We start from the raw sequence: 26,545 nt of genomic DNA, 5'->3' as shown, positions 1-26,545 counted from the left end.
ACAGACGCGCTCTGTGTGCTTCGTGCCTGCGGCCTCCTGCGGCTCAGAAGCGCCGGGACACAGAGGAGGTGCCGCTGATCGAGTCCAGCTGTGGGGAGAACTGTAGAGAGTTGGGGGCGCTCATTTGCATTGCTAAATATTCTGCAGCGACAGAGACGGAACAGGCCGCTTTGGGATCACTTCCCCTGAACAGTTGAACAGTTGGTGCGCGCGGACAGCTAATGAAAACCTGGTGCTCGCGTAAAGGCGCGTAGTGGTGGGGGGCGGTGTGTGCCCTGCTGGCGAGTGGCGAAGGGAACTCGGGGAGAGCGGACGGGTCGTCTCGTGTTTAAAGGAAACTTTATAGAAGCCAAAACAAACCTTTGAAATGCGTGGCTTCAGATTATGCTCCTCCAAGAGGTTTGTATTTTACCTCCTGCAATTTTGTCTGAACAAAATGCGGAGGATGGTTTCTATGAGATTTCTTAAAACTAAATGTGGCTCTTTTCAGGATGTTGGCAGCTTTGGTATTTATTCTACTGTTTATTCACCCCGGGCACGGACAGGTAAGACGCACCGTGAAGTTTCATTCATTTGCACAATTGAAGACAAGTGCACAGCACTGCTGCTTTTTGCCGCACACTAAATACATTACTCACTTAGTTCTGTCTCTTCAGACTTGTTCGGAGGGGTTTGCCTATGACAGAAGGGCTCGACAGTGCATAGGTAAGTGACTGCTGATCTGCGTAATGGGAGATATCTCTTGTAATTCTAAAGGGCACACAGCTCTCAGATGTTTGGAGCAGGAATGTCCTTATCTATGCTGTTCTCCAGATGTGGATGAGTGCCGCTCTATACCAGATGCCTGCAGAGGAGACATGCGCTGCGTCAACCAGAACGGAGGGTATTTGTGCATCCCGCGGGGACTCTACAGCCAGTCCTACAGACCCGAGGTCCCGGCCCTGCCCGAGCCGGTGTACCCCGACACCTCAGGGGGGGCAGGGGGGTACCAAAATCCCTCCACGGGGGTCGGGGGTTACACCGACACGTTCCTGCCTGGTCCTCCTCGATCTGTGGAGCCCAGCTATCCCCGAGTCAGGGGCACCGCTCCCTGCACTTTAGGATACGCGCTGGCAGAGGACGGCACCTGTAACGGTGAGTTTTAAATACACAGTTCACAAACGAAAGTCTGTGCCTTTTATACAGGCTTACTGTTGAGATTACTGAACACTTGGACCTGCGCATTTACTATCGCTTTGTCAGTTTGCACCGTCATTGTTCATTGGCAGGAGGACTGTCCCCATGTTAAGAAATACTGGATTACTCTTACTTCAAGGGGGCGCCACAGTCCTGTTGTAGTCATCACGTCATGTGGCCCCAATGAAAGTTGGTCAACTCTTGTCAACTGAATGAGGACATGCATACCTCTGCAGGAGGTTCGTTTGGCCCCAAACAGCTTGTCCATGTGATGATAGGTCCTCAGAGCTGAGTAATGTTCAGCCCATTGTCTGAGGTTGTGTTTGAAAGACAAATACTTGGAATTTGAAATACACAAACCCTATACTTCCCTGGTGTATACTTTGACATGAGTGGCCACGACCGTGGTGGAGACCATGACTTCTGCTGCTGGTGCTCCACATGTTTGAGCTCAGGGTAGCTGTGAGTGTAGTCCTGCCTCCTATCCAGAGCCTTTGGTTTTTCTTTCCTCGTCAACAGGAAATACTACCTCTGTTTCACAATCCCAGCTGTTTGACTGAGTGACAGCTGTACCCTCCAGCTGTTATAACACTCCCCATTACCTCAGGACATAAAGTCAAAATGCTTGACCTCCTGATGGACATTTGGTTGATTAATGGGAGGAAAATATTCATGTCCATTACAGCATTCTACAGGAGCACAAAGCAGTTCTTACAGTGTGTATGCTTTTGTTGGGCAGAGCAGAAGTGCACTCTTGTTTGGGTAAACTACACCTTCAGATGCCAAAGATGAAGTCATTCTGTGTCTGAGGTGCATTAGAACAGCCTCTGTGGGAGCGGCTGTAACAATGTCTGCAGGCTGTTAGCGGGAGCGCACAGGGCTCTTTATGAATCGAGTTAGGACACAAACCTGGGATTATGAGAGGACATTTCAACTATGCACAATATAATGGTCTTTATCTAAAGCAGTAACACACCTCGGGTCTCTAGTTTCCATTCTCCTTAATGAGGAAAAAACTAAAGAAAAAGGAATGAATGAATGTTTATTTTTACCATTGCTAAAGCTGGGATCAATTAGATGAATGGTCTTTTATGTATTGATTAGTAATAGAAATGCAGCACAATATATCACAATCACAATCGAACTGAAATTGCAGTTTGAGTTGAACAAGTATTAAATGGCAAAGGCTGTAATTAGTTATATAATAAAACTAAGCTAAATAACCTCTGAGATTGGGTGGGTTTCTATTGTTTATCAGTTTATTCATCTGAACAGAATCCCACTTTTAAAACATATAATGCGAAATCTAATTACAATTGCAATACTTGTCATATTGTTTTATTTTTTTCCTACATCATGCAGCTCTAATTTGAGCAACAGCTTTATTGTTTTGCTGTTGGCATTCATGGCAGTGAACTCAAGTTTTATGGGCAAAGCCAGTCTGGAGTCCTCCAAACTGCTTAGTTGACAGATACAGATTAAAGGAACAACATTATAAACGTTGTAAATATTTAATATTCTAACCTCTGTTTCTCCATCAGTCTTTCCGTGTGACAGTTTTGACTTAAAATAACATTACACAGTTTATTAAAAACTGTAGGTTTCTTCATGAAGCTCGGGGTCGGTGAAGGACACCAGTGCAGCCTATTGCCTGGGCCTGTAGACTTATATATATGCATAAACACAGGACCTGTGATGTAATTACTGCTGATGGACACTGTTAGCTTGAGCCACAGACTGTGACTTCCTGTCTCAATCTGTAACAAGCCTCACTTTGTATTTCACACTCCACCACAGCCCTTAATGAATGCAGGTAAGAGGCTTCATCTTATGTGGGCACGCACCGCTAGCTTGTGTTGGCAGTTCTAGTATTAAACACTTTGAAAGACAATTTCATTTTAAATATACCTGTTATTACTGCTGCTTTCATTAGATGTGAGACTTGACGAGGTTAATAGTTCCAATTCACCCACAACAGGAACAGAGATTGGAGACAGATGTGGAGTAACTCAGTTTGGACTGTAGCCCGGGTGTAATCCCATAGTGTCCCAGTCAGTCTTCCACAGAATTTAGATTTTGTTTTTCCTGAAAAACTTCAGCTACAGTCTAGTTATGAGACTTTGTCACAGTGACCTGGAGAAGGCCTTCCTTATTGGTTTAAATGCTCTGAGGGAGCCTTCACACCTGGTTTGGTCCTGGTTTGAACCCAGTTTAGTCTTCATGTCATGTTTTAGTCCTGTTCAAGTTCTGGTATAGTGATTTTTTTAAGAAAAAAAAAAAGAAAGAAAGAAAGAAAAAAGAGTTGTTATTCAAAGGAGCATTTGAAAGAACCAAGAATACAGCAACTGATAAACAAATAGAATAACCCCATGCATTTCGGAATATGTTTGTAGAGATCTAAATTACAGGTACAAGATTTTTTTATACAAAACATCTATAATTATATATTATATATAATTATTGTTTCCATAAAAGATTTTAGAACATTCCTTTATGTCAATAATTGCAGTCTTTGCAATTTCATATTTGCGCCAACTCCGATTTTGATTTGACTGTGATAAACTGTTCAGCTCTAGTTCTCAGTTTAAGTCTTGTGTGTGTGTGTGTGTGTGTGTGTGTGTGTGTGAACAGTGTCAGTGCTATGGGGACCTGGAGAAGGCCATCCTTAGGCTTAAGTATGTTTTAGATCAACAGCCTACCTAAAGTGAAGTGAAAGTTTGCTATGCCACATGTGGATAAGACAGGCTTTCAGAGGTTTTGGGGACAACTAAACAGGTGCCACAGCCTTGTAGCTCTTGGCTCCAGTCCCAGGTCAGAGCCCACTTGTCCCGGTCCAGCGCCTCTGGTCCAAGTTGGCACCATCGCCACGGTTTGTCTGCCCTGCACTGACAGACGTTATCGCCCGCTGGAGCTGCCTGAGAAAACAAAGTGTCCATTTCCCACCCACTTCCCCCCTGTGAGCTACGGAGAGTGGTGACTTCATGGTCTGAGAACCGCACAGAGGTGGAGGTCCTGGTGCTTCGTGTCCTCAAAAGGAAATGTGTATGTTGTGATGGAGAGAATTAACCACTGCAGGAATTCAGTTGTAATCTGATCCTGCTCAAAAACAATTGAAGTTTGAAATCTTGTCTTGAAATCTGAACTCTTAAGGCATGTGTTTTTGGAGTGGGCATGTGATGAAACCAAAGTGTTGGGCAAACAAGCTGTAAGAGGTGGTTTATTAAAATGGAACAATGGTCTTTGGTGTATGTGACCAGCCTTAATGTGAGCCAGATGAGTGATTAATGAGTCAAGCAATGTATTTAGTGGGACATCTCCATGGCATGATGGAAACTTTTCATTAGATTTTTTTCTTCCTATTCTCAAAAAGTAATTGATGAAGAGATAAATGTGAAATGTTTGAACGTAAAGGGCCCATATCATGCTATTTTCTGGTCTATGCTCAGTATGTTTCTTCATCAAAAATCTACTATATAATATGTATATCTATTAATGGAATGTTCAGAAGTTAACATAGTGAAAAAAGAAAGAAAAAATACAAAATGGATTGTATTAAAATAAAGCTCAGATTAAGTCTAACTTGAGTAACAGAGCTTCAGATAGAGTAGTGCTTTCAGTTAGCTTCACACCCCCAGGGAAAGGTGATGACATCGGCTGCAAAGTATCAATTGCATAATAATGTGTTCTGACCGCTCCTCTCTTTGTGTGTGCAGATATAGACGAGTGTGAAACCAACTCCCACCACTGTAATCCAACTCAGGTGTGCATCAACCAGGCTGGAGGGTACACCTGCTCCTGCATCGAGGGCTACTGGCTCATCGGGGGGCAGTGTCATGGTGAGAATCTAAACTTTGTGGCCAAGGTTTATTAAAGGGCCCAGATTAAACTATTTTCTGATCTGTGTTATAATTTTGTTTTCTCATCACAAACATATCTGGAGTTGTGTTTTGTTTCATTCACACGTTTAACACACAAACCCTGCAGTTTAGGCTGAGTTCTTCTCTCAAACAGAAAACACTCAGTTTCACCTTGTGATGTCATGTTGTAATACAGGAAGCGCTCCACTGTGTTTTTAAACTTCAGACACTTATACCAGAATCATTGGATCATTTCAGCCCTGAAATTGCCTGTCTCTACTGAACAAAAGGTAAAAGGTAGCTGTTAACTTTTAAACTACAACTTCATGACATCACAAGGTGGAACAGAGCATTTTGAGTGTGGGAGATTTAGACAGACTAGTAATAAAGGGTTACTGAACATGTGCGAAGAACATGTGTGAACAAAAGACAACTAACACAGGTTTGAACATGGTTTACAGCTCACAAGAGTCAATGTTATGTAATATAGGACCTTTAATTTTTAGATTTCTTCTTATTAATAAATTACTTTTCAGTTTATGGTATTTTTAAGTTTCTTAGGATACTTTACTTTGGAAATCTGGCAATGGTTAGTTGCTTATGTGATTATTTGTAATTGAATATAAGTGATTTTTAATAAGATTCAGTGAGAGGAAGAAAAGTTTGGATGACAGGAGGAGGAAGGTAAAGGAATGTAAAATATGCACCAAAGCAGTTACAAATGTTAGCTATAGCCAAGTGAGCATTCAGGTCAGATGAGGACAGTGGCACTACAGAAATAGCATTAGTGCTTACTGTTTAAAACTTATTAATGAGTAAAGGTCCTATATTACACAATATTGATTCTTGTGAGCTTTAAAAAAGATTGTTACCTCATCAAAAACATACCCCGATTTGTGTTTTTGTTTCATTCACACATGTTTGTGTAATCTTCCATCTCCTAGTTCAAAATGCTCTGTTCCACCTTGTGATGTGATGAAGTGGTAGTTTTCAAGTTAACAGCTACCTTTCATCTTTTGTTTAGTAGAGATTGGAAATTCCAGGGTTGATCCAAATGATTCTAATGAAGGTGTATGGAGTTTAAAAACACAGTGGAGCACTTCCAGTATTACCACACGACACCACAAATTAGAACATGCTTTAGGTGGGATGAGAGAACAACATTATAACATAGATGAGAAAATAGCATAATATGGGCCCTTTAATTATTTATCATTAATGATTGAGTTAGTAATGGTACTGCACTTCTCTTCCCATATTGTTTTGCATTACCACATCTTCCCTTGTCCATCAGATATTGATGAATGTCGCTATGGTTACTGCCAGCAGCTGTGTGCCAATGTGGCAGGGTCCTACTCCTGCTCCTGTAACCCCGGCTTTGTGCTCAACCCAGACGGACGCACCTGTCAAGGTAAACACAAATATGACTGTGGTTAATAACTGTAATTAAATTATAATATTATTTAATTGCTATTTATTTATAACTATTTATTACATAGTAAATTTTTCATTTTGAATTTTCCTTTTGGTCCTTTGGCATTTTTTTCCTCTTTGAATTTAAAGGTGCACAGCGTAACATTTCTAGTCGGGGGGTCCGCTACCTGCTTGTCTCCATGGAAGTATTATTGTTTTGTCTAGAATGTTTCATAGTATAGATTAAACATGTCTATCACAAAGGAGACAAGCAGGTTATAGCACTATGCTGTATTACTCTCCATAGATCTATGGAGAGTTGCCCCTATTGGCTGAAGGAATGATTGTATTTTTGAGCAATAGAAGCATATGCTAGCTGGGTATGTTTAATGTCATACCAGGGAACTTCTGAGGCAAAGCAATAGCATCTAATATCAAACAAAATTTTAGTTTTTTGATTTTTGATAGGCAATCCTACCATAATAAAACATGCATATACATCATAGTTTCAATATCATGATTTAGGTCTTATATAAATTCTTATGCAAATCGTAATCTTTAATTTAAATGAATCTGTCTCTTTCCCTGTAGATGTGGACGAATGTGAAGATGAGCCCTGTAGTCACGGCTGCTTTAACACTTACGGTTCATTTATGTGCAACTGTGACGAAGGCTTTGAGCTGGCCGCCGATGGGACCACCTGCATGGGCAAGTGCAGACTGCACTTACATACTCCACTCAAATACATAACTCAGAGTTGTATTTTGATTGTTTAATACATGTTTGAGTAATCCTGATTGTCCTCCATTCTTGGCTTCAGGGCTCAGAAAATTCCTAGCCCCTTTCCCCACCCACTGTTCTGTACTCCATGTTATCTACTATTTTGGGTAAAAAATCTCCAAAAAATCTCATGGTCTTTTTTCAACAATAAAACAAGTAACAAGTAAATGAAAAGCTGCTCCTTGTTGAGGCCAGATACTGCTATGAAGCTGTCAATTCTGCAGTTTTCAACAGGAAATCAGTGAACCTCTTTTTACTATTTTAAGCCGTTTTAGTTGGATACTACTGTTTACACTGAACCAAATGTAAAATCATGATGTACATCATGTTATCATTTCATTTTCTGATCTATGTTATAATGTTGTTTCCTCATCAAAAACACACCTGAAGTTTTGTTTTGTTTCTTTTTTGTTTTACACACATTTAGCACACAGACCCTGTATATTTAGGCTGAGTTCTTCTCTGAAAGCTCTGTTCCACCTTGTGATATCATCTGATAATACAGAATGTGTGCCACTGTGTTTTTAAACTCCATACACCTTCACAAGAATTATTTGGATTTCAGCCCTGGAATTGCCAATTTCTACTAAACAAAAGATTAAAGGTAGCTATTAACTTGAAAGCTACCACTTTATGACATCACAAGGTGGAATAGAGCATTTTGAGTTTTGGAGATGTAGACGTAGATGTAGGGTTATTCAAACATCTGTGAATGAAACAAAACACAACACCAGGTATCTTTTTTGATGAGAAAACAACATTGTTATATGGATAAAGCTCATAACAGTCAAGACCTTTAATACTAAATACAACTACTAAATTAAATATGTTTTCCTCTAAAGTAGTGGTTGGAGAATAGATTGTGTTTTGAAATTGTGCAATTAGCAGAAATTCATAGAAAGCCCTGACTCTCCTCTCTCTCCTCAGATCTGGATGAATGCAGTTTCTCCGAGTTTCTATGTCAGAACAGATGTGTGAATATTCCAGGCTCCTTCACCTGTATCTGTCCCCCCGGGTACTACGTTTACGAGGATGGGCGGAGCTGTGAAGGTACAAAGCAAAAAGTATAATCTTAAATACTTTATTTTCTGTAAAATTTGACCTGATTTCAGTGTTTCTGGTTTGGCAGATTACAATGAATGTGAAACTGGAAACAACACATGTACATTGGAACAAGTGTGTTTCAACTACCAGGGAGGCTACACTTGTCTGAACCCACTACAATGTCCAACACCTTATGTCGAAGTTAGCGACAAGTAAGAATTGCTATATTGCATCCTATTTTATGCAAATTTGAGTGAGCTTCAAGCCATGTTATAATGTTGTTCATCAAAAACATACCTGGTTTTTACACATGTTTGAGTAATCTTTTATTAGTCTGTCTACATGTTCAAAGTTCGAAATGCTCTATTCCACCTTGTGATGTCATGAAGTGGTAGTTTTCAAGTTAACACCTCCCTCTTACCTTTCTTCCAGCAGTTACCATGTAGTCCATCATATGAAAATGCTTGCTATCTTGTGACTGTAATACTATTTGAGAGGGACACCACAAATTATCACCTGTTGTAGTTCTTCATAGTCAAATTGTGTTAACACAAAGTTCAGATTAAAGTCTAACTTGAGCAACAGAGGTTCAGACGGAGTAGTGCCTCTCATTAGCATCACACTCCCAGGGATATTGCTGACATCAGTTGCGAAGTACCAATAAGACGCTGTGATGTCATGTGAAACTCAGCTTTTGTGTTGTTTTTGTCCCTGTTTAGTCAGTGCATGTGCTCTGCTGAGAACCCCCAGTGCCGAGACAAGCCCTTCACCATCCTGTACCGCCACATGGACCTGTCCTCCGGCCGCTCCGTCCCAGCAGACATATTCCAGATGCAGGCCACCACGCGGTATCCAGGGGCCTTCTACATCTTCCAGATCAAATCTGGCAATGAGGGACGGGAGTTTTACATGAGGGTGAGTGCTTAAAGGTCTTATACTACACAAAATGGATTCTTGTGATCTCTAAGAAATGTAATGTTGTTACCTCCTCAAAAACAGGAGTTGTATTTTGTTTCATTCACATGTTTGAGTAATACTTTATTATTTGTCTGTCTACATCTCCAAAGCTCCAAATGCTCTATTCCACCTTGTAATGTAGAGATAATGTTCATGTTAACTACTTTTTTTTAGAGATGAGCAACTCCAGGACTACACTTGATGTGTCTTCTGTTTGAGTGAAGTACTAAATATGTAGGGTTTGTGTGTTAAACATGGGTGAATGAAACAAAACACATCTCCAGGTCTTTTTTAACAAGGAAATATTCTAACATGGATCAGAAAATAGAGTAATATGAGCTGTTTAATGGACAGAAGTTGGGTTTTCTCATGGAACCAGACATTGCTGTTGTGTTTAATACTAAGAACAACATGAAAGCACAAAAATGCCATCTGAATGTATGTGCATTCTCTCATTAGTGGCTCTCAAAGTTTCTCACCAAGTACCACCTAAGATAATATTTGGATTTCTGAGTACCACCAGATCTGAACCTGGACTATGTCAGACCCATATTAAGGCTAGACATGGTATAAAATTAGACTAAACCATGGATAAGGAAATGATAATGATTAAAATAATGATTAATCCAATGAGGAAAAAAACATCTCTAAAACAAATATTCAAACTGTAGAAGTATAAGAAACACTCATAAATTAAGGCTATCAATTTATTGTTGGTAACAAGTTCTTTCAATTGACCTAATGATTTTAAATTTGTCATAGATGTCCATTTATCGTTAAAATACTTCCGTTGTTGAAAACTTCTCCAGTTTCAATGATTTCTGTTAGTCTCAGATTGTATAACAATAAAGAAAGATAGCAGTGCCACCTACTGGATTGAATTTAACAACAAGTTCAAAGGAGAAATACTAATTCAACAGCATTCACTTCCCTGAGTCTTTTTACTTTCAAGAAGAATGAATACAGTGTATTCAGTGTATTTCAGTTTATTGCTGTATAATTGGTCACAAATGGATCATGGCATAGGCCTAAAGATATAACTCTTTCAATTCCAACTTCATCATCAGGTGCCTTGCATAATTTTTCTGGCAGAGGGTCCGCTACCTACCTGTCTCTGTGGAGATGATATTGCTTTGCCATGTTCCGTGTTCTTGGAATGACATTAAACATATCCATCTAGCATTTATTCATTATTCATTTATTACATTTATTGTTTCTATTGCTCAAAAATACAACAATTCCTTCTGTGAATAGGGGTGAATTGTAATGCACTGCCGTTCTGTAACTTGTCTCCCTGGTGATGGATAGGTTAAATCTATACTATGGAACATTCTAGACAAAGCAATGGAATTTCAATGGAGACAAACAGGTGGCAGACCCTCCACTAGAAATGTTATGCAGTGCACCTTTAACAAATATTAGCAGTGTGCTAGAGCTGGTTGTTTTAGACTGGGGAATTAAAATAAAGATTAATCCTGGCCTGTAGAGTGCGTGTGATTTTTAACCAGCAGATGGTGCAGTTCACTATCCTGTTGTGTACAGCCATACAGCAGAGCAAATATCTGTAAACATATTATATTGTATTAGGATTTTATAGCCCTGTGAAACGTATAATGTATAGACTTTTCTAGTGGAGGGTCCAACAAATGCTTTTCTCCATGTCGATGTTATTGCTTTGTCTGGAATGTTTCACAGTGTGGTATTAAACTTTTTATATCTTCATGGAGACCAAACCAGACCAAGTTACAGGTCAGATCTGTGGAGAGGCAAACCTCACTCCACGTTATTTTTGAGCTATAAAACCACGTGTAATTTAATAAATATAAGGTAGGCCTGTTTATCGTAATGTGGAACATTCCAGGCAGAGACACATCCATAGAAACAAGCAATTGACAGACCCTCAACCAAAAAGTTACATAGTGCACCTTTAAATGATCTTTTTTTCTTTTTTTTTTCTTTTTTTCAGCAAACCAGTAACGTGAGTGCGACGCTGGTTCTGACACGACCGCTCAAAGGCCCTAAAGTCTTGGTTTTGGATTTGGAGATGGTCACCGTCAACAACGTGATAAACTTCAGAGGCAGCTCCATCATCCGTCTGACCATATACGTGTCCGAGCACCCTTTCTAAGCAGCACCCAATCAGAGCACCCACTGTGAGGTCAGGTTACGCTAATGGACCACGTCACTCGCCCCTTTTGCAAACTCTTCGTCACGATTCGCCTGAAGTATTGGTTTCGGTAACATCACTTCTATGTTTTCAAATTATGTCATTGGTCCAGTACAGGAACAGGTGATGACACAAAAAACACCCTTTTTATGTGGACACTTTTCTTATTGTTGAAAATATGGACTGTTTTTACACAGGAATATTTATATACAAATTATAATACTATTTGTGAAACATAACCAGCTTTACTCAAATTGCACTTATGGTTTTGAAATGTTGCCAGTTTATTTTGAAATTCAGTCAGATTTGTAAAAAAAAAAAAAAAAAACATGTAACACAACCAAAGATTTTCTGAGTATTTGATCACACAAAATAAATGTCTTCACCACTTATATTGTTTATTCTGACCTAGCTATACATAACATTATATATCAAATCAGCAAGTTTAAGGGTTTTTCTTTGTAATTGGATATCTATAGGAAGAAAGCAGCCAATCAGAAAGCAGCATGTCTTCAGGGAAGCTTAAATAGTGTCCGGGAATGAGACAGCCTTTTAGAGGGAAGGAGGAGGAGAGAGAGTGACAGAAAAAGAGAGAGAGGAGGAGGAGATAAAGCAAACCTGAGACTCTGCATTATAACAGCCAGTGTGGACAAAGCACAAGCAAACTTACCTCTCCTGTATTCAAAGCACTGGATGGGTGAGTAAACCTTTAATATACTTTAAAATGGTTACACTATACAGTTTTATTAATCCAGAAAGTAAGTTTTATTGTTGCTGAAGACTAATCTACTACGTATACTAACAGAGCTGCTACTGCTACTACTACTGCTACTTATTTTGTTATACCTTAGTCAGAGTGATTGCTTTCTTACTGTTTAGCTACTTATTTTATGAGTATTTAGTTGGCAAAATTTAAAGAAAAGAAACATCTCATCATCCAGGCCAGACTATAAGTGGTATATAAAATCCAACAGTAACTCTGGCTAATATTTGAACATACAAGAGTACAAAATTAAGTGGCCTCTTTTGTTTTGCTAAAATTGTGTAGTTTTAATATTGGACAGATGATTTAGATAACTTGGCTTGTAGTTCATTTCATTTCATTTTTATATTTTGTGTTCAGTTTTGTTCAATGAATAACTCATAGCAGTATACTAGTGCATATATTAGATTCAATATGAGGGCTATAAAAAGTCCATACCAGACTGGATAAAAACAGAATTCACTGGCTCAACAAAATTATAGGTTAATAATTAATTTTTCTCAGCTTTGTGGTCAGTATATATATGAACCAAGTGTAGTATCTCTCTCCAATGTGATTAACTATTATAAAGAATTGTGTGTATGTCTTCTGTAATATACAGTAATGATTAATTGTAGTTTTTGTCACATTGTCTACTCTTCATTAACTATTAAACTTCTAATTTATATCTAGACTGGACCATGGAATGCATCAAAAACTGTTGCAGGACCTTCACGAAGAAGAAGGAGCTGGAAACTCAAGGTAATTTGAACTAATGCTAGGACTGATTCTCAAACCACAATTCAGGTCCCAGTGGGGGGTACACAGTTAAGTTTCTTCTGGTAGTTCAAATGGCATCATTTCTTTGTTCACCTTAGTGCTGTTTTTATTGTGAACTACATTCAAGCTGTCAATTAACTGTCCAGTTATGAGTCAATAGAAAGACTAGAATAGAAAGTCTTGATACTTAATGTTTGAGAGTGGTCTTCTTACTATTTCTGTTATGGATCATTCTAAACTATATAATGCAAATTATATCCTATTTATGTAATACATTTTTTAGCATACTTTGAAACTACTACTACTACAGACTACTGAATATGTATGTTACAAAATACATTTTACTGCAGGTAGCATTAAAATATATTTTGTAACATATTTCGATACATGGTTCTATTAGAATATTATATTTTGAATACACTGAATACTTTTACATCCATTATTGAGTTGCATTTAAATTATAGTGTAAAGATGCAACATAGTAGTAATAACCACTATACTTGTTTCACTGTTTTTAAAGCACTTTCATCACTCATTGGAGATGGAAAAATCACACATGCACTCAAGAGCAGTGTTGTCTATTTTTCTTATTGAGTCTGTGCAGTTTCAAGCCTAAATTACATGATCAAATACTGTAATGTATTCCTTTGATTTTAGAGAGGTTACTGTATTTGGAAGTCTACCAAATGAAAAAGTAACAGTACCGGAATAGAGTTACTCAAAATTCATTCAGAATATGTATTCTTAGTACATGTATTCAGTTACTTCCTAACACTGCATATTCAGCCCTAATTTGTTCTCCTATACCACCGTTCAACCCCCCTTTACAGTGATCACTATGAAGATGCCACCCCAGGACCCAGTGCAGCAGCAGCCTGTGGAGCGGAGGGGGTTATCAGAGGACTATCTCCTGTCCAAAATGCCCCCGGACGGCCGTGTGGTGCCCTTTGTCCTGCCCTCTTTTAAGCCCTCCTATGTCCAACCCAAGGGTCAGATGTTCCCAAATCTACAGCCTGGACCACAGAGTATGTTACTGTTTTTATGTTCATTTTATTCAACTTTTTCACAGATTTGTCCGGGGCAGTAGATAGTAGCGATTTCAACATATAGTGATATATATTTATAACAGAAGCAAATTTTGGCCCTTAATATTTCCAAGTAATCATGTGGGTTTAGGGGTGGATAACCAGTGCACTCCCATAGCCATTTTTCAAATAGTGTTCAGAATAATAGAATAAATAAATATGAATACATTGAATTAAAGTATTTATAAATCATTGCAATGTGTTAACTAAATTTTAAATTGCAAAGATTGCAATATGAAAAGTTGCAATAACTTAGAACTCTGCAAAAATGCAGTTTTTAAAAAATATTGTTTTTCATGTTGATTTCTTTTTGATTCTTTCTTTCTTTCTTTTACATTTGATTTATGACAATATTTACTTTTTTCATGTATTTGTTTGTGTGTTTCTTCTTTTAGGTTCAGCGAGGTGCACTTATGCAGAGAGAAAAGCAGTGTTACTAGGGTCCACCTTCAGCCCTGAGTCCAGTCTGCACCAGATACAAACCGCTGAATACAACTCGCCTGGTTCATCTCGCCGCACTTCTGTCAAGAACAGACACCCATCAAGCCCCAAAAGTGAGTCAATCTCTGGCCCTATCTGGCAATGGCAAATTTATAGCTCCAAAATGTCAATGGATATAGTTTCAAAATCTTTTCAAAAGTATTACTACTATACTACTTTACTACTATGGTATACTAATTACAATTAACTCATAGACTGTAAAAAGAAGTGGACAAAGAGACTGTGACGTCACCTTTAGCATTCTGTATCAAGTGAAGCTCACAAGGCTAGCAGTTATAGGAGTGAATTTGGAGCCATATTAGAAATAGGAATTTATTTTAATAACATAACATTTAATATCACATTTTAAGATGAAAATGACGAGGCTCACTGCTGCAGATACAGTTACAGTCGATGGAGCTGGATGCGCCCACCCCCCCTAACATTTCCTATTTGGAACATGGTGGCTAGAGGGTTAGCTATATCTATTTACATATACAGTCTATGAATTAACTTCTTGCAAATACTATGATTTATCCTACTGACGAATCCCACAGACTTGCTGTTCACATACAGTGTTGCACTGCAATAACAGGGAATTAGCTATAGCATCTTATAATCATATTTTTGCCAGAAGAATCTTGTTCTTGTTAAAGTTGCATTATGTAACTTTTTGGTTGGAGGTCCTTTACCTGTTTGTTTCTATGGATATTTAATTGCTCTGCCTAGAATGTTCCACAATATGACGTTAAACAGCTCTACCTTACAGTTATTAAATTACAGGTGGTTTTATAGCTCAAAAATCCCTAGAAAAACAGTCATTACGACGAGGTCGCCTCTATGGAGATCTGACCTGTAACTTGGTCTGGTTTGGTCTCCATGAAGAAAGGTTTAATGCCATACTGTAAAACATTCCAGACAAAGACATCTCCATGGAGAAAAGCATTTAATGGACCCTCCAGCAGAGAAGTTACACAATGCAGTGTTAAATAAGCTATTATTTTGTATTAATTTCTATGTTGTGTTTCAGATCGTGCGTTGAGACTCAGTGAGCAGAAGTTGAGCAGCTCCATGTATGACCTGTCGTCTCCTCAGGGTCGCATCCAGGTGAGAACATAGACTGTATAAAAAAGTGGACTAAGTGAGTGTATATATATATATATATATATATATATATATATATATATATATATATATATATATATATATATATATATATATATATATATATATAGTCTACGGGTGAGAAGGCCTTATCTGAGCTACACAGGTGTCACTGCGCAAGAGTTTCCACAAACACTAGAACTGTTCAAACAAACTCTCCAAAACGTTGTGAGCTACTAAGGGAATTCAAACTATTTACTGCCAGTTTTAAGATAAGACAACCTTTATTTGTTCCACAATGGGGCAATTGCAGTGTTGAAATGCAAGGTTTAGCAAAAGAATGGAAATTGGGACTAAAAAATATAGAAAAAATATGAGAAAATAGACTTACAATAATTGGATTAATACAGATAGAGGGGCAACAATTTTTCAATACAAAGTGAAATGGAGCCTGAGTCGATGGAGCCAGAAGCTCCATTTATCTATTTAACAAAAAGGGTCTTAGGGGCTCAGAACTGAACCCTCTTCCTGTTAATCAATATTAAAGGGGGCTCATTTGAGACTAGTTGCCCTGGGCCTTCACATTTCTGGGGATGGGACTGGATGAGGTTGTCTATCTGTGGAGTTTGTGTATTGTGGTGTTGCCATAGTAACATGAGCAGTGACACAGCAGAGTCCAGGATGTGAACAGCTGGACACAGTTAAACTCAGACCCACGAGATACTATTGTTGTGATAAGAGCCTCACAAAACACGTTTACTGTGTTTATTTGTGCCTCATATTATTACATTGTCCTCTCTGTGTGGGTGCTCAAAATAATTAAGAATTAGCTACTACTACTTTAAGTACTGACTAAATGACAAGGTTTGGCATAGGAAAACAAAAATTACTACTTAAAAATAAATAGAATTTCCCCACAAAGGCTATGGGCTGGGAATTGTTATCAAGGGGTGTTTGTGGTCTATTTCATTTAATTAATTATCTCTATATCAGATAATATTTTGAACTAAATTACTGTAAGCTGAATACAGTTATTACATTTGTAATGAAAGGTCTACTGAGTAACTTTTGTGATGAAAGGGATGACACCTGCTTGTCTCTATGGAGCTGCTACTGCTTTGCCTGGTTGTTTTCCACAGTATGGCATTAATGAATATTATACCTTAAAAATACATGCATTCTTACCGAGCAGGGGTCACCTCTCCACTGATCTGACTAGTAGTTTGATCTGGTTGTGCCACCTGCTTGTTTCCATGGAGAAATATACTCTAAGTATTAATAGCAGGTTGCATACCAGAAAAGTAACATAGTGCGCCTTTAGCTGAAAGGTATTTTATATGTTAGTGTAGTATCCGTTCAACACACATGACAGTATCACTTTTCCAGTAGTAATTTCCCTTTACAGTGTCACATCTAATCACTCTTTATTTCCTCTGCACCGTGAGCAGCTCTGTTGTGTGGCTGCTGTTTAATTAGCTCAAATGTTTAGTCTGGCAACACTTTAAGCAAACAGTTGTGTGTAATAAAGGGATGACAGGAACAGCTCCATAGAAATAGAAGTAAACAAATAAACGAGAACACACATGTGAATCAGAAGGGATGAATGGGACAAGATCTCATGAGACAAAATTGTCACGAGATTGTGCATACATGAGAAAACTGATCTTGTAAGATTTTTTCAAATTTTTATTCAGTTTTTTTTTTTTTTTTTTTTTGTAGCTATACTATAGTAATAGTGATTAAACTGAAATGAAAACTTCAATCATAGTACAATATAGAATCAATTTATGGGACAATTTTTATGTACCGGTATGCAGTATATCACAAATGTCCATATATTACTAAATTAAATGTCCTAATGTCCTACATTATGTATTATTTTTGCATTATTTCGTCACATCCCTAAAGATCTCACTCGTGTTTTTTTTTTTTTTTTTTCATTTTAAATAACTATTACACTTTATTTTGTAATACTGCAGTCCTGGTTTAACTCTTTGCTTTTGTTCATTTGCAGCGGCTTTGACTCTGCCTCCAGTGTCTTCAGCAGCGAATCATCCATGAGGGACTCCATAGAAAGCAGCCTAGGTAACATCATCTTTTTTTTTTTTTTTTTTTTTAACAAGGTGCACTGTGTAACTTTACTGGTGGAGGGTCAGAACCTGTCTCCATGTTAATGCTTGGCCTCAAATGTCCCACGATATGACTTTACATTTATGAAAACAAACATGTGGTGGACACAAAGTTGATGACACAAAATTCCCCATAGTAAATACGTGATTGTACTTTTAAATCAGATTAACAAGTTTTGGATTAAACAAACAAAAATATGGAAAAGATGGCAGAATATAAAGACAACTAGGCCTGTAACTATAACAAATTTTGCAGTGCGATATATGTTGCCACAAAACAATATCACGATACACGATAATATTGAAACTACTGATATAATGATCCTAGAACCTGATAATCCCCATAAAACCTTTTATAAATATGTAAGAAACTGCAATGCATAAATAAATAACTTAAACTTAATATAATTTAACTTTAACTTAATACTTATAGTTCCAGCTATCATGTATTGAACAATAAGTTGAGGTAATAATTATTGTGAAAGTCTTGGCCAAGCAGGGGACTAAGGATGGAAATTAGCTTTGGTTACAGTCCTGCATATTTACAAGTACATGTTTTTTTTTCTTTTGCATTGTCTTGTCTTAAATTTTACAAATACAGCCCTAAAGATATAATTTTTGTGTGCCTGAATACATTTATATTGTATTTTCTGTTTCCATATATTTCAGATTCCATCACATTATCAGGCGACGAGAGAGAGCTGGGTAAAGTGTGTGTCCGTGTGAGTTATCAGGAGGCTCTGGAGCAGGTGTGGATCACTCTGGTGCAGGTAAGATTTCACTGGAACAAAAAGTGCCTCTGTCCCCTTCAAAGACCCCTCTGTCCCCCCTGTACGGACCACTGTTCAAGCCTCAATGCTCTGCTAACTTTGGCTCAGACTGTGGGGGAGAAAGCTTTGCTCTTTCAAAAGGCAAAGTGGGGCTTATTTGAGTCTAAAATGTGAGAAAAGCAACACCTATGAGTGGATGTAATGGGCAAATGCATTTTAGAAAGCCAGAGATACGCCTGAGCTATCAAAGTCTTATAATGCAGAGAGGTTCTTAAACTTTTTACTCTCTGTACCACCATAGAAATGTGTGTATACTTAAGTGTACCCTTCAATTTTACTGCGCTAAAATACAGAACATATGCATACATTTAACCTCAAATAAGATGTCAAAGAAAGAATCACATTTGGATTACGAAATGTCTCGGGGGAAAAAAAAGAAAAAAGAAAAAAAAAGAAAGAAAAAAGAAGAAGAAATTTTGGCTTTGAATAAGTAGAATTTTTAAAATCTTTTAGAGTTCACTTTTTTGTTGTTGATCCAGTTACAAAATATTTCAGTAGTTCAGTTTCATAACAAAGGGGAATACATATGATGTAATACATTTGATAAGAATCATTTTGATTTAAAATTTAGACATATCTGTTTTATTTTATTTATTTATTTATTCTTGTCAAATTTTTTAAACTATTAAAATCAATACAAATAAAGTATATACTTGACTTTCAATCAAAGAGAGCAGTTCATATTGTAGTTAATGCTTGGTGGTGATTCATCCCAGTTTAACATTTAAGCAGGGAGTCTCTGTTCTTCTAAAGGGGAACAGGTTGTTCAGTGGTATTTGCATAGGACCTCTTAAATGGCGCCTGAATGACCCCTCTATAATCATCTGTGCTTTTGTCTTTTATCAGTGCTCAGATTTGTGCTTGACTCTGGACGGAGGAGAACAACAGAAGATCGGATTTAAAGGCATCATAACTGTCCCTAAACCAATTCAATTCAAGAGTTCTGTGAAGCCGTGTCAGCAGGTAAAACATGTCTACAACATATACACACAAAATACACAAGGTCTGCTCCTCAGACTGGCTATACATTCATAAACAGTTTATTGATACTTTTCAGTGATATCATGCTGGGGGGTGTTCTAAATGTATGTGTATTGGTGGAATGTTCACCAGTTACCATGGAGACACAATGCAGACATTAGCAAACACTATCAAAAATGTTTTAAGAAAACTGAAGAGAAAATACAAAATGGATTGAAACCATGGACCCTGTGAACAAAACAAGTATTCATGGTCCTGTTCAGAAGTTTGATTTTCAGCAAAAATGGTGAGAGTGACTATGGAAGATCATTTGTTTCATCAGATTTTTAATTTTAAATGAAGTAGAACTTTTCACTGTGAATTTTTTAATTCTGGAAAAACATATCTAAATCATTCTTTATTCTGAATTTCTGAGTATATATTTTATGTGTTTAAAAATTTGAAATGAAAAATTCACCTTTTAAATTTTTGGCACATATATTTTCAAGACCTCAAATTCAACAGGCCTGAAAATATCTGTTAAATATTTAAAAAGTGAATTTTTCATTTTGAATTTTAGAGAAAAATCCTGCACACCATCTTACTTGCAAAATGTGAGATTTATTAGGACAAACAGAACTGTTTGTTCTAATAAACAGAACTGTTTGCCCTAATAAATTTCACATTTTGCATGTAAGACGGTGTGCAGGATTATTCTCTATGTTCTTGGGCTGCTCCCTCTCCTCCAGTGCACCCATCTCAAGTAATTGATGTACGAAATTCTCATTCTTTTATTTTATTTGGAATTTTAAAACGCATTGAAAATCTTCAATTAACAATTCAGCAACTGAAATTCAGAATAAAAACAATTCAAACATGCTTTTTCAAAGTAAAAAAATTCAAAGTGAAAAATTCAACTGCATTTAACATTCAAAACCTGATTAAATAGATTATGAGAGTTACTTTTTAACAGCACAAACCTGCTCACCTGTTGTAGTTCCAACTAAGTCAGTTCTTTCTGATCAGATTGTATAAAATAAAACTCAGATAAAAATTTTATTTGAGTAACAGAGCTCCAGACAGAGTAGTGCTTTCAATTAGCTTCACACTCCCAGGAAATGTTGATCAAATCAGCTGCAACATATCAAATACAGTATAGCATTTTGTGCCTTGATTATTATTGCCAACACTGTGCTCATAGACATTTTAACCCTTGTCTCTGTCTCTGTCCCTCTTTAGGACATCCCTTTCATGGAGACCTTTGTGTTTTCATTGCGGTTGCAGCAGTTGCGGTGCAGTGCTCTGGTGCTCAGGCTCCAGTCTCACTCTTCTCGCAGGAGGACAGTGGGCGAGGGGGTCCTGTCTCTCCGTACACTTGGACCCACAGAGACCGAGCACTGGATCGAACTCAGCACACCCTCAAAATCCTCCGTAAGTACTGGCCCCCACTGTTTTTTTCTTTTGTTTAGTGTAGTGCTTTAAAGCTTTTTGTTTGTAAAATGTGCTTTATAAATACAGTTTCCTGATAACCAATCCCTTTAAATTCTGTTCAAATGCAAAAGAATTGAACCAAAGAGTGTGAAAAACCTCCGTCATAACCAGAGATGGTATATATAATACATAATATTATATATACATACATACATAGCTAACCTGCTAGCTGCATTCCAAATAGGAAGTGAGCATGGGGACACTTCTGGCTCCACCAACTTTATATTGAAAAATTGTCGGCCCTCTCTCTGCAACTGTTGTAGTGAGTCTTGTCATTTTACTTAAAATTTTCCTGGTGTTTTATTGTGTTCTTTTATATGTAAATACATTCCTATTCCTAATATGGAACTCAGCTCCAAATTCACTCCAATAACTGTGAGATTACGCATTAGTAGCTATCTGGGAAAGGTACAACATTCATGTGAATAATTGGATGAGGTGAAGCAAGCAGAAAAATCAAACTTTTTCTCAGAACTAGATCTAAAGAAAATCATCAAGCTCTACTCTTTTTCAAAACAAGAACACAATAACCGTATTCCATAGTTTGGGATTAGACTGGAATTGAACCTCTAACCTCTGATCATCTTCCCTTATAAATGTGTCCTTCTCTTTTAATCCTAGTAATTAAACATACTAGTATTTTTCTTAGGGGTGTCAAATTATCGCGTTAATTGCGATTAATTAATTACAGTCATATTTAGCGCGTTATGTTTTTTAATCGCGTTAATCTCATTTTTAATCTCTAACTTTACTGTTTCTGTATGCGAGTTGCTTTATTATTAAACCAGTTTTTATGTGTTGTTGGGACAACAGCATACACACAGACTCACACAAAAAACACATTTATACATTTTTTTATTTCGGTAATTCTACTCATTGTCGGAAACCCACACAAAACGCGCGCAGTAAGAGCGATGTAAACGTCATGTTGGCGGCGTCAGTCGCACAATGGACGAGGTTGAAGAGCCAGTAGAACAGAGTCAGCAGCGCACAGGTAAAAACGCATTCGTGTCTTGGAAATTATTCTCCCGACGTGAAATATAAAAGAAAATAACAAATATAATATCGCCTACAACTTAAATGTCACTGGTGACAACAACCTGCATAGGCTCATGATGTCTGCACTACTGTCCTATAGTGACCTGCCACATGAGGGGACACGCACACAAACACACGCAAACACACAAACACACACCTTCATCTTCGTCATTAACCTGAGAACGCGCGGACCACGTTTCCTTCCGTAGACACTGCGTGGACACCGACGTGCTGCTGTGAGCCGCGTGTGGATTGTGTTTTCTCGCTACGCTGCGTAAACCGCGCTTCCTCCTGTGCGCCTCTAATCCAGAACCAACACCAAGACTAAAACCAGGACTAATCCAGTCTAGGACTAAACCTGGTCTAAACCAGAACTAAAACCAGAACTAAAACCAGGTCTAAACCAGGTCTAAACCAGGACTAAACCAGGACTAAACCAGGTCTAAACCAGGACTAAACCAGAACTAACACCAGGACTAAAACCAGGACTAACCCTTTCCAGGACTAAAGTAGGACTAAAGCAGGTCTAAACCAGGTCTAAACCAGGACTAAAACAAGGACTAAAACCAGTGATTTCATATATAAAGCATTTCTCTATCAATACTATTTTTAACATGGTTAAGGAAAGACTGGACTTTTTATTGTCTTTAAGTAGACAAAAGTTATTATGTTCAGATTTCCTCATCTTTGCTACTTTACAGCAAACAGTTTCTTATTCATGGAGACTTGGGCTCAACAGCCAAATTGGTGAGATTTGTTGAACAATAAATGACTTTATAAAGTAACTTTTTTAAAATCTATATCAGTCTTTTGATCTGCCACAATAATGTAATAATGAATTTAAATGAAAATACCTCAAATTGAAGGCTTTTCTCAGCAATTTTTAGGTGAGATTAAAATGAGATTAATTAGATTAATTAATTACAGATCATAATTAATTAATCTCTCAATTTTTTTAATCGCATGACAGCACTAATTTTTCTATTTAAAAGAACTGTAAAAAATCCAAAGTATGCAAATAAAAAACAACAAAAAATGTGGTTAATGCTATTTTCTGAATGTCTCCCGCTAATCGTCACCCCCATTTCATGGTGCTCACTTTCCTGTTTAATAAAGTATCTGTCTTGTTCTCATAAACATTTAAATCTTGATATATTTACTTTTTTTTTTGCCAAAGTATAGTATCTATTCAGGACAGTAAGGAGACAAATTACATTGTCTTTGCCTTATAAAACTGCCTCTGTGATGTACTGTGGTTCGGTAGCATTAACAAATTAAAGACTGTCCTCACCATTGCATAATCCTAAGAAAGAAAAGAATACAGAGAAAGTCATTTGGGGCCATTTGGAACGATTATTTGATTACAGAAAATATGTGGTTTTGCTGAATGTTCGACATGGAAAGTAGGTCATCTCTAAAACCTCAAATCATTTCATCAGGTCTTAGTGGTTATGGTAAATGGACCGGTGTCTGGCCAAAGTCGTAATATCTGGGCTGTTTTTGTACTTACAGCTTCAATCAGACAGGAAATACTGCTTCAAGAAACTCTTTGGATTTGTGATTTATGAAATGAAATACGCACATTTTCAAATCTCTGTCAGTCAAAAGATATGACCCCAAAGTGAACCATTTGGGAAACATAAATTGGGGCTTTTAGTCTGTATAACTTATATAGACCTGCATCTTTCTTTATATCTATTGCTGTGATTAACACTCAGTATAGCACCATTTTAAAAGCCCATATTACACTATTGTCTGATTTCTTACAATGTTGTTTAGCAAAAATATACTTGGAGCTGTGTGGCACTATGCAACTAATGGGGCGTGCCACCTGCTTGTATCCATAGAAGTTATTGCGTTATAAGTAATGTTCCATAGTATGGCATTAAACTAATTATTTTCATGGCAAAAATAAATATACTTGCTTTCACTCTTTCTTACTGTAAGTGAGATTTCCTTACAGAAAACTGACCTGTAACTTGGCTTGGCTTGGTGTCTCCATAGTGACAGTGATTAATGCCATACTATGGAACATTATAGATGAGCAATATCCTTGTTGGACCTATAGTTATGTCTATTTACTAGTTGATGTTGGCTCAGCAAGTCTTACAGTGTTTGATTTTTTTATTTGAACAGTGCAGCTCCAGTTACTTGAAGTATTTACTCAGCATTGTTCTTCTGTCTTCCTCTTCCTCAGATATATCACTCAGAACTGCACCTCTCCACTTGTTTCCAGCCGGTCAACAGTAGAATCCAACTCCAGATCCTCACAGCACAAAACCTTCCCCCATCATCCTCACCGCTCACTCAGAGTATGTATCACCAATATTTACATAATCAGTCAAATGTTTGAACACACCATCTGATCCATTTTATTTTATTTTATTTTTTTTACTTTCTATATTTGAAAGAAACAGAGAAAATGAAAACTTCAAATAAACAAAGTAACCTGTATAGAATTTTGTAGCAAATAAAAAAGTGAAACAACAGTACATTTATTGAAAATGTGCAATAACAGCATGTATTTATCTTTTCATATCTTTTAAAATATTTAACTTTTTTTATTTGCTACATAATTCCATATATCTTGCTTCAAATACTTGCTACAAATATCTTGCTTCTGTAAGTGTCTAAAATGTAAAAAACATTGAATGAGAGGGTGTGTCCAAACTTTTCACTTGTTGTGCATATTTAAGAGTTAACCATTCAATTTAGGGTTACACACTATGAGCAAAATAAGATGAATTTGTGGACTTTATATAACTGATGCTACTTTAATATGGTGATTTTAATTCAGATTAGCCATTTATATACAGGATTATATTACAGTATTGTATTCATAAGAGAAAACAAAAATAGTCAAATACTAAACTAAAGAAACCAAAATGTAACCAGAATTTAAACAGGACAAAAAGCAAGGAAAAAGCCTATATGGACTCAAACTTAACAAAGCCTAAATCTGGATTAAACCAAAGCAAGTTGACAAGGGGACAAGTTTAAGTTTGCCACAACATAATTTTAATATTTTTATTTGATCACTTATAGTAAAAAAAAATCTAATATGGATTTGTTACCCTAAAGCCTTAAATTGTATGTCTTCTTTCCCTGTAGTGTTTTTTGTGAAGACTGAGCTGCATCAGTGTGGTCATGTGGTGATGAAGAGGAAGACCAAAGCAGTGAAGGCGTCCGGCGGCGTTTGTGAGTGGAAGGACACGAGTCACTTCCTTTTAGAGTCTCTGGATCAGGCATGTTCTCTCACCATCAGACTGTACAGCCGCTCCTCTGTGCGCCGGAAACAGTGTTTGGGACAGGTATGCAGCCATTGAATTATACTTGTACTGATACTTGTATTGATACTTTGCAGTGACATCATGCTGGCCATGTTCTACATGTATCTCTAATAGTGGAATGTTTAAGAGTTACCATGGTGACACAATGCACACATTAGTAAATACTGACAAAAAAGTTTTAAATAGTCTGAAAAAATACAAACTGGATTTGAACAGCACATTTTCAGGAGCCTGTGATCAATATGAGCGTTCATGGTCCAAAAAACGGTGAGTGACTAACTAAAAATCTGTTGGCTATTGCTAGCGAGTTTGTGACTGTAATTTTATGTGTGAGAATTGTTTAACAGCACAAATCATCTCACCTGTTGTAGTTCCAACCAGGTTAGCTCTTTCTGGTCAGATTGTATCAAAAAGATCAAATTAAAGTCTAAAAAGCCTCAGACAGAGCAGTGCCTATAGTTATCGTCACATCCCCAAGGAATGTTCATGACACCAGCTGCAAAGTATCAATTATATACACAGTGAATGTTTTATGTCAGGAAACAAAAAAAGCTATGTAAGATTAATGTATTGATATTATCATTACTCAGATCGTTTTAGGATTCGACAGCCCTGTCCCAGAGGCAGTAGAACAATGGAAGGACACGATGGCTCATCCTGAGAAAGTGGTGACTGCCTGGCATCAACTGAGCCCCCCCTGAGACTCCACCTTCTAACTGCACAACAAAAATATTACATAGACCTCATTTAAAGCTCCTATATTACGCAAAATTGACTCTTGTGAGCTTTTAGTCATGTTGTATTACGTAATATAGGCCCTTTAAGGACTTTATAAAGTAACGCACAATAGATTTTTATAGACATTTGAATTCCCCGAACCCTGCATTTGATAAAAGAAATAAAAGTGCTTACAGTTGTTTATATAATTTTATATTTGCTAAGATTTGCTAACGTCATCCGTGTATACTTTAGATTAGTGTTTAACCATTAAACTAAGTGACCTGTTTTATTGCTACTTACTGTAAAACTTGTTTTGTTTACAAGATTATGTTTCCTTTATATTAGAAACCAACTATTATTTTTTTTTATACATGGCTTGTATTGTCATTAGTTGCTGTTAACTTTGGTAGGCCTACAAAATATTACTGTATTTGATGTGCACTTTATTTTATTACTGTGTATTCTAACTGTTAGTATGATTAAATGTAATAGATGAAAATAA

At 37.1% G+C, this 26,545-nt stretch overlaps 2 protein-coding genes across 2 annotated transcripts; both read left to right on the top strand.

Moving 5' to 3' along the window:
- The first annotated feature begins 13 nt into the window (after positions 1-13).
- Positions 14-12,053, top strand: fbln5 (fibulin 5). The gene is made up of 11 exons (XM_020921647.2): positions 14-399; positions 491-545; positions 657-705; positions 814-1,134; positions 4,890-5,012; positions 6,328-6,444; positions 7,038-7,154; positions 8,154-8,276; positions 8,356-8,482; positions 8,990-9,185; positions 11,194-12,053. Exons 1-11 carry the CDS (start codon positions 368-370, stop codon positions 11,353-11,355), a joined length of 1,422 nt encoding a protein of 473 aa, XP_020777306.1. The 5' UTR covers positions 14-367; the 3' UTR covers positions 11,356-12,053.
- LOC110157335 (tandem C2 domains nuclear protein) lies at positions 11,964-26,545 on the top strand. Its single transcript, XM_055157526.1, has 12 exons — positions 11,964-12,091; positions 12,830-12,898; positions 13,747-13,941; positions 14,397-14,559; positions 15,525-15,592; positions 17,605-17,670; positions 18,384-18,484; positions 19,391-19,507; positions 20,744-20,935; positions 24,231-24,345; positions 25,145-25,344; positions 25,914-26,545. Exons 1-12 carry the CDS (start codon positions 12,088-12,090, stop codon positions 26,022-26,024), a joined length of 1,401 nt encoding a protein of 466 aa, XP_055013501.1. The 5' UTR covers positions 11,964-12,087; the 3' UTR covers positions 26,025-26,545.

The sequence above is a fragment of the Boleophthalmus pectinirostris genome, unplaced genomic scaffold, assembly GCF_026225935.1.
Source record: "Boleophthalmus pectinirostris isolate CB_2022bp ecotype Guang Dong unplaced genomic scaffold, ASM2622593v1 HiC_scaffold_10, whole genome shotgun sequence".
Lineage (NCBI taxonomy): Eukaryota > Metazoa > Chordata > Actinopteri > Gobiiformes > Gobiidae > Boleophthalmus > Boleophthalmus pectinirostris.
This window is presented reverse-complemented; position numbering and strand designations above follow the sequence as displayed.

Coding starts and splice junctions, on each gene's coding strand:
- fbln5 (XM_020921647.2), top strand. CDS start 368: ATGCGTGGCTTCAGATTATGCTCCTCCAAGAG. Junction 7,155..8,153: donor CGATGGGACCACCTGCATGG/GCAAGTGCAGAC, acceptor CTCTCTCCTCAG/ATCTGGATGAATGCAGTTTC. Junction 8,277..8,355: donor GGATGGGCGGAGCTGTGAAG/GTACAAAGCAAA, acceptor CTGGTTTGGCAG/ATTACAATGAATGTGAAACT.
- LOC110157335 (XM_055157526.1), top strand. Junction 18,485..19,390: donor TGTGGATCACTCTGGTGCAG/GTAAGATTTCAC, acceptor GTCTTTTATCAG/TGCTCAGATTTGTGCTTGAC. Junction 20,936..24,230: donor GCACACCCTCAAAATCCTCC/GTAAGTACTGGC, acceptor CCTCTTCCTCAG/ATATATCACTCAGAACTGCA.